The following is an 8,922-nucleotide window of genomic DNA, read 5'->3' on the forward strand; positions in this document are numbered from 1 at the left end:
CTTTGTGTCCACAGCCTTAAGCTGTCACGTGTGAAACTACCGCCTTATCACGTGACATGATTACGTTGTTGGATAATGTGCAAATCTTGGTTATAAGTAAGAAGCTGGTGAATAAGCTTCATTCAGTAGGTTTCATTACTTCATTGTGGCTAGGGGTTACTCAGTGGATTACTAATGAGATTAGTAACTTCGTTACTTGTAGTAATAATATTACGTAATATTAGATTCGTAACTATATTACTTAGGTAACACGTTACATTTGTAAGTAAAGTAACTTGAGTTATATTACCCGTTTTTATAGCGTATTTCGTTATATTACTTAGTTATCACAAAAGTAATAATATTATGTAACGCGTTACTCCCAACACTGCTAATAGTATACAACACACTTAGGGATGGTAATTTTAGCTATAGAATGCTCAATGCTTTTTGCCCTCAAAAACATCACGAAATCCAACGTTGTAGCAACTTTATGCAAGCCACACCTTAGGCCACACATGATCTATAAGAACACCTATCAGTGTCACTATGGTGTGTGTTGTACATGTGATGTGTGTGAAATATGAAGTGTGGAGGAATAACACCCTGTACATATCCATTATAATTCCAATAGAAATTAATACAATGATATAGAGTGAGGAGAGTGTGTCATGTAGTACCCCACCAACTAGATTGGTTCTGTTTGATTAACTGGACCTGTAGTGGGTAGGAGCTCACATGACATCACATGATCATCACTGACCTCATGTGGACTGAAGTGTAACACGGTTGCTATGGCATTGATCATGTGATCCTTGCCAACATTGGCACTACACATATAATGCAAAATTATATTTTTCAGATACTCCAGGTTAGCTGTCTCCCGTGATCTGTTCACAGTAAAGGTACATTATGTGTATAACACATGTAACATAGATAATAGCTACCTGCTTCTTTCTAGTCTTCTGATCTCTTCCTTCAACACAGTGGACTGTTCTATTAACTTCTCTTCCCTGCATAGATAGTAACACTAATGTCATGTACAGCAGATCCTCGGTTATCTGAACCCAAATGTGCCTCAGGCAATGGTAAAAGTGTTCAGATAAGTGAATTGTTTGAATAACTAAAGCCCGTACTTTTATATACAGAGCACTGTTGAAATACAGTAGATCCTCGGTTATCCGACCCTTGTTTATATGAAATTGGAAATGACTGTGCTATTAGGAACATACAGTATGATAGTACTGTATAGTAGGGACCACAAAGGTTTGTGACATGACAAAACATCACCAAAACCAGCCTCACTTTTCCTGATGACAATGAGGCAGTATTGGATAGGTAAAACTAAACCCAAACAAGCCTTATTGACCTGAAACACTTTCAACAAATTGTTAAAATAATTCATTAAACATAAGTTTCTGACTGACAGACAAGCGTAACTCCATAACAGCTAAGGCTATGGGCTTGACTTTTTCACTGTTCAACGTCGCTTCAGCCGGATACAGTACATGCCTTTTGGCATACTGCAGTATGTACAATACATTCTTCATGGACTTATCAGTGTCCTCATTTGTGTCCCATTTATCTTTGCTAACAGCGAAAGGTGTTGGTTTGATGGTAGCATGTGACAGCTTCCCTTTGTAACAGAATTTGTCCGTATTTTTCATAGTGGCTACTTTGATTGCAGAGATGCTTTTCAAACAGTTCTTGATTCGTAGTGCTGTGTAACCAGTTGAACATAGTTGGCAACGAAGTGTAATGGATGCTTCACTTTTCAGATGATAATTGATAGCTGGGGTGTGCAGTGCCGTTTCTTTCTTTTGATGCAGTATGCATGGGTTCACCAGTCATGATAATTTTATTTTACGGAAAAGTAGTTACAAACAAGTTGGCAAACAAGTACACAAAAAATTTGAAATTTTTAACTAGAGTAGGGACCATAGCACATCGATAAAAAGTACTGAAACAAACTGGAGTAGTGCACGATATTAAATCACAGCAAAACAATAAAAAGTGTTACTGTGGAACCTCTCTTATCTGACCCCTATTATCAGGACACCTCCATTGTCTGGACAGCCTAAATTAGTCAAGTGGCTTGTAGTTTATTGACCATAATGAGATGAAAGTACAAGGAGGGAGCCTGAAGGTTACTGTTTACCCGTTTGGTGGGTAGGTAAAAACAGTGGACCGGGGACCAGGGACCAGGGGACCCAAGGAAATCCAACTTTTCTTGGAACTTTTTACACTTCACAGTATTCTACACTTGTACTAGGTACCTCTGCAAGCAGTCTTGCATGGCCAATCCACTTTTCCCCCCTCACGGCGTCTCGCATGATGTTTACACCAATTAGAAATTATAAGCGCCTCTGAAAAGTGTCTGAAGCTAACTGCATTAATTACAGGTCACTCGCTATTTTCCCAGAGTATTTGTTTGCACAATGTTTCTAAACTTTAGTAGTTAGGTGACATAATAGACTAGCATGCTCACTGTGCACAAGACGAATAATTACCAGCTAAGCCAAGCTAAGCAAGTTCCAGCAGCTCTTCATACGTCATGATGCATTTGCACAATGCTCCTAAACTATTCTAGTAGCTAGGTGGCATAATGCTTACTGTGCAGCAGGCAGTGGCCTATAAATGCGGTCAGCTTCAGACACTTTTTAGAGGCGCTTATAATATCTAATTGGTGTAAATATCATGCGAGACGCCGTGAGGGGAGCAGGGGTTAATCTAGGGGGGGGAGGGGGGGGAGGCACAGGCCCCCCTGGGTTAGCTATTTCCCCCCCTAGGTTTATACCTAAAGCCTTGAGAAATGGAAAGGTTTAATTGATCCCAAAGTTGTATAATCCAATGGTCAATATTCAATGGCATCACAGTAAAATTTCACCAAATTGAATATATTTACACCTAAATTTTCAAAATTTTCCTAGGTAAGAAATCTTCACAGGAGCCTAAACTATACCATTTAGAGTACGGAATTGTAATCTTCAGGTTGTTAGCATCACGATGGTATATAGTTTGAGAAGATTCGCTGTGTTGTGAAGCGGAAAGAAGCGACTTTAGCATGGCAGAAGACTCTAGTGACTTTATTTTCAGCATCTAGAAAGTCTACTTAGTGATTTGTTACTACGTTTCTGCAAGACTGGGAACAATGCTATGCAAAATTTTATCGCAGAAATAGGCGATCTTTCATCACTGTGATTCTATCAATACTAGGCGATTATTTCACCCATTACAGTAGGTTTAGTGGCCATGTTTTGCTGCCTGACGATTCTCTATATTTATAAGAGTAAAAATACCTCGCTTAGGAAAGATGCAGCCTTTAAACCTTAACCATTTGACACAAGATCGCTGATTTCTTGATCACAACACAGTGTATCTTTCCAATTTTCACGTCATTGTTGTAGTATAGTAGCTACTATAAAAGTACATTCTTATAATAAGAATAAACGGTATGGTTTAGGCTCCCGTGAAGTGCAGAGGAGGTTGGTCACACATCATAGCCCTATGATGTATTGATGCGTGTTATTGCACAACCAAAAATGGCATTTGAAATAGGTGTTGGCATTTTCTTCCCTTTACATCACATCCACGTGAAGTATTCATGATGTATCCTTTGTTTCTTGGCTAAGAAAGCCACACAGCATGCTTCGTGGCTGAACGAAGGGCACTGGGAGCCATAATTTATCGATACTAATTCGTGCATTAGAATACTTGATATTGATACTGAGGTGTTGGGGTTGAATGGGTTGAACTTTTCTTTGAGATCAAGAGATGTTTTAAGACGCGTGACCAACCTCCTCTGCGTGAAGTGTAAAGATCTTAGTCCCATAGGTTTCAATACATTTTAAGGTCTCCCAAAGGACACCGGATGTTGTGCAACGTGTAATAAATTAGTATTCATTACCATACTGTGAATACTTTAGCTTGCATGGAAATGAACTATTTAGAGGGTCAGACAGCTGAGGGTTTACTGTCACACACACACACACACAACACACACAGCTAGCCACACCCACAACACACACACAGCTAGCCACACCCACAACACACACAGCTAGCCACACACCTTTCATGGTAGTCACTAATAGTTTCTTCTAGTTCAATACATTTCCTTCTAGCCAATGAAATCTCAGCATCCCTCCTAGCTTGTTCCTGTATGAAGTGTAGTAGTTTCACCTCCTCATCAGCCACTGGCTGTAGTGATAGAATAGTACAATGTACCAATACAGTGTGGTCCCTTTATTATACTGGGGATCATGTGTAGTGTATCATCAGAACATGTTCTTAGTTTGATGACAAACATATTCTGATAAATGAGCTCATTCATTAATAAAAAGAACTACATTAACTATACTAATAGAATACTCTACTGGCTGACATACAATCATTTTACATGTGTATAAATATTAACAAAAACTGTTTGGTATGATCAAGAACAAATGTCCCATACATTTAGTATTGGGTGAATCTAGGTAGGAGCAAATGTTGTTTAAATGATAGGATAGACTGAATGAACCATTGGAGACAGGACACTTGTTCACTTCATTGACTTTCATGAGAACACAAACAGACACTACACCATACACCTGTATGTGTGTATAACACTTTATACAGTGTAGAGTACACACCTTGTTGAGGATTGCCTTCACTGCTGACATTGCCTCTATAATGAACAACAACTCATCTTAATGGTAACTACAGTATACAGTATACTCAGAATAGTTCACAGTAAGAACTTGTTCTTACATACACACACCACACACCTTTGATGTTCTTGATGGTAGTAATCTGTGTGAATGAGAACTAGCAGCTTCTTCATCTGATAATGCACTGTTGTCTCCTATAAGACAACAATATCATAACAAGTGTGTCAACAGTGTAGCCACACTAGTAAACAAGAACACCTCACTACACAGTAGTGACCATAACCAGTACTTCATGACCTCATTAGTAAGACCACCTCATTATAGTGACCATGTCAAGTAGGTCCCAAACATTGCTAAGGTGTACTTCATGACCTCATTAGTAAGACCATCTCATTATAGTGACCATGTCAAGTAGGTCCCAAACATAGCTAAGGTGTACTTCATGACCTCATTAATAAGACCACCTCATTATAGCGACCATGTCACTATAATGTAGCGACCATGTCACTTTATTATAGTGACCATGTTACTTCATTATAGCGACCATTAGGGATGAGCGATACTGCCATTTTAGTATTACAGTCGATACTGAAGCCACTATTCACGATACTGAATAGTTCATGATACTTATGAATAAGTCAATCATAGCTGCTGCTGCTACATACTGTATTGCTCAGCATTCCTGCAGGAAGTCCTTATAGGTGATGGTAAACTAGCCACTATCATTCTTGTTTACAGTAACAGTTATTGTAACACATGCTTTGAGGTTATGTTGTGGTGTTCACACCTCTCTGCAGGGGAAACCAGGTGGGTGGACTTTATCACTTACAAGGATTCTTAGCCTAGTACTGCATAACAAATGGATTTTTAATGACAGTAATGTACAGGCATGGTATCACGATAGTTAATGTACAGGCATGGTATCACGATAGTTAATGTACAGGCATGGTATCACGATAGTTAATGTACAGGCATGGTATCACGATAGTTAATAACAAAATATCGCGATATTGATACTTTCAAAATATCTCGATATATCGCTAAAACGGTAGTATCGCTCAGCCCTAGCGACCATGTCACTTCATTATAGCGACCATGTCACTATACTATTACCACTAATGGAGCCATTACTCACAGTTCCACAGCTGGTCCTCATAACGAAGTTCTATAGTGACCAGTTCACACACCTGACTGATTATCATCTGATACAGGAGGTACTAGTACACTAGTGGATGGAGTGGAGACAATATTATTAAATGATGATCGACTGGTAGTGATCCTCTTGTTGACTGATATAGTAACTCGGCTGGATGACAACTCTAACTTTAGTCGGTTAATTTCTGTATCTTTGTCTTGTAGAAGTGTTGAAGTTCTCTCTCTCGTGGACTGTACTCTCAACTGTAACTCCGGAGACTTTTGCTGCACATTGTTATAAATGTGAGGTGAATGCTTTGTAATTGATCTACATCAGAAAATTTTGACAAAAGGAAAAGTAGACAAATTTGATGAACCAGTTAAATCCATCAACTTTTAGTTTGTCACTACCGCCCAAAGCACCTTTAAAAGTACAAGTTTAGATTGATCATTTCTTGACTTTTGTCAACATTTAATCCATGAAAACTGATGAAGTGTGATTCATCACCTTTTCCTTTTGTCAAAATTCCCTGTCGTATGGTACATAATTTACACACACGCATGCACGCGTGCACGCACCAACACGGCACTCGCACGCACGCACGCACCAACACGGCACCCACACGCACACACATACACGCACGCACACATGCACACTTTGTAGCCATTTTCTGTTTGTCCAATTTTCTTCTGGTACTCCCCATGTTGGGACCTCATGTCCTCTCTCTCAGTTGTGACTCTTTTTCAAACTCTGCTCCATTTCATGTTCATGGTGTGCTTGTTGTTCAGCTAGTTGTTGTTTCAACTCAGCATTCTCCTCAAATAACTCCTTTACCTCCTGATTAGTGCCCACCACCAATTCCTATAGTGAAAGGTTACACAGTAAGTTTATTAACACTGTATTTTATTGGTACCAAGTAATATGAGGTGGTAAACATGGTCACTATAATAAAGTGATATTAATGAGGTGACTGCTAAGTGAGACTGTTAGCTGGTAGGGGGATCCCCCAAAACATAATGGAATGCTGTCTTCAAAAATCATCGTAAAATATCTTACACAATGAAAAGTACGATATGGCTTCCCTGTGGTTGTGTTGACTAGCTACATACGTATCACCCTAAACACACATATTGTCCATAGTAATTGGATTGATTACAGAGACACTTCTCATAGTGTTCTTTGTATGTAATGCTGTGTAACAGGGAGAACATAGCTGAATACAAATCCACTTCACTTTTCAATAATTTGATTGTTGGGGCACACACATTCAAATGTCCATTAGTATATCTGCAGGTACAGACAATTAGTGCTCTGCGATATGCCGGTAAGACCGTTTATCATGATACACTGTAAATTATCATAACCGATTATCATACCGTGACATCTTTGATAACCGATATATCGAAATACCAGTATATTGATGAATACCAGTATACTTTTAACCCAGCTAGCCTTTGGTGTTCAATTACCCAATTTGTTGATGATTTAGCAGACACACCCTAAACAAAAACGTGAGGTTGTCACATTACAACACATACCTACTTGTACTGAACTATATATTTTTGGTTTTTTGGGATGCACACTGCTTCATACTAGGCCCAAGAAATGATGCAATATTTACAATAACAAGCTAACTATATATCGATATACCACAATATTTTCCTGTTACTAATACCGTTCATTCAAATTTCAATACCGCCGAGCACTACAGACAACCACTCTTGTTCACTATATTTAGCTATTCCCTTGTTTCACCACTTTCTAACTTTGATCCCTAATCTAACTTTAAAAAATATTTTCCTTCTACTTGTACAGTATAACAACTATGTACAAATACAACAGACACGTGTACATCATAGCCTTATAGTAAACAAACAATAACTAAGATTGTAACAAGACACTGGTGTATGTTAAAGGGGTGTGACTATTAGTAGAGCATTGTTCACCTTGTTATCTTTGTTCTTCAATACAGAATGTGCTCTAGTACGGAAACTGTCAAACTCTCTTTTCAAATCTGCCAAATGTTGTAGACATTCCTGATGAGGTATTAGTATCCTGAATTAGGAAATGGTCAGGATATCATCACCTACCTTTGGTGAAGGTATATCTGATAGTAGAGATGTATATTCTGCTACTGTCAAGTCTACAAGAAGATGTAGTCAGTGGTACAGGCAGATAATATAATATATACATGATACACACATACAGTGGAACCTTGGTAGTTATCCATACCACAGGGAACCACATGGTATTCACAAAGACTGGACAGTACATGGCTCTTTAGTTTGATGTAAAAAGTGATACAATGTCACGATATCGTAATAGAATAGTCAGCTACTGTACAGTGGAACCTCTCTTATCCAGGCGGTCTGGTACATACTACTGTCTGTATCTCAGAAATGTCCATAACTAAGAATAACATGCTATTATGCTAAAGTGACTAACTTAAATACAAGTGATGTTGTTATTGCTATCAGCTGGTGGTATTCAGTTTAGTGGACAGAGGGGAAGCATTCATGGTCACTCCTCTGGGCTGTAAAAATCCATCATCACCTAGCAACCAAGTGGTAGTTATTATTAGTAGAATAAACAAGCCACCAAACAGGTAAACAGCAACCTTTAGGCTCCCTTTTTGTGCTTTCCAACTAAACCAAACTTCATTATGGTCAATAAACTACAAACCACATGACCAATTTGGGCTGTCCAGACAATGGAGGTGCCCAGATAACAAAGGTCTGGATAATAGAGGTCCGGATTAGTGATGTAAGATATGTGATATATATCGAAATATCATAATAAAATTTTTTATATCGTGATATGATATAGAATCTTTATATTGTGATATAAGCCTAGGTATAGATTTTAGCTACAATTAGAGAAAAATATACCGAAGATGTCTACTTTTTTTTGCTTGCAATGTTATATGCTAGTTATGTACTATGTTGTATTGTACTTCTAGTACTACTACAAGTGTTATCAGTATAAATACACTAGCTGAGTGATTAATTGTATATCGTGATATGTTGTGTGCAATAATCATGATAAGAAAATATCCTATATCGCACACCACCAGTCCGGATAAGGGAGGTTCCACTGTAATAGGGTCCAGATACATAACAGTGTATCAGCTACAAAATAGCTTCGTTAATAGTGAACAAT

The 8,922-nt window shown here is 38.3% G+C and overlaps 1 protein-coding gene across 5 annotated transcripts; it reads right to left on the reverse strand.

Moving 5' to 3' along the window:
• Window positions 1–568: 568 nt before the first annotated feature.
• LOC136262584 (GRIP and coiled-coil domain-containing protein 1-like) lies at window positions 569–6,552 on the reverse strand. 5 transcript variants are annotated; one of them, XM_066056941.1, is made up of 8 exons: window positions 6,410–6,551; window positions 5,816–6,047; window positions 4,746–4,822; window positions 4,611–4,645; window positions 4,049–4,176; window positions 927–992; window positions 743–869; window positions 569–696 (listed from the first exon to the last, which is right to left on the reverse strand). In XM_066056941.1, the coding sequence occupies exons 4-8, from the start codon at window positions 4,638–4,640 to the stop codon at window positions 649–651; spliced, it is 399 nt and encodes a 132-aa protein (XP_065913013.1). In that variant the 5' UTR covers window positions 4,641–4,645; window positions 4,746–4,822; window positions 5,816–6,047; window positions 6,410–6,551; the 3' UTR covers window positions 569–648. The 5 variants fall into 5 exon arrangements, with proteins under 5 accessions (XP_065913013.1, XP_065913009.1, XP_065913010.1 ...); XM_066056937.1 differs by having other exon boundaries at window positions 5,764–6,047; XM_066056938.1 differs by having other exon boundaries at window positions 5,764–6,047; window positions 6,418–6,547.
• Between the last annotated feature and the right edge of the window lie 2,370 nt (window positions 6,553–8,922).

This window comes from Dysidea avara, chromosome 7, assembly GCF_963678975.1.
Source record: "Dysidea avara chromosome 7, odDysAvar1.4, whole genome shotgun sequence".
Lineage (NCBI taxonomy): Eukaryota > Metazoa > Porifera > Demospongiae > Dictyoceratida > Dysideidae > Dysidea > Dysidea avara.

Coding starts and splice junctions, on each gene's coding strand:
- LOC136262584 (XM_066056942.1), bottom strand. CDS start 4,640: ATGTCAGCAGTGAAGGCAATCCTCAACAAG. Junction 4,177..4,610: donor TGAAGGCAATCCTCAACAAG/GTGTGTACTCTA, acceptor CTATCACTACAG/CCAGTGGCTGATGAGGAGGT. Junction 870..926: donor AGAAGACTAGAAAGAAGCAG/GTAGCTATTATC, acceptor TACTGTGAACAG/ATCACGGGAGACAGCTAACC.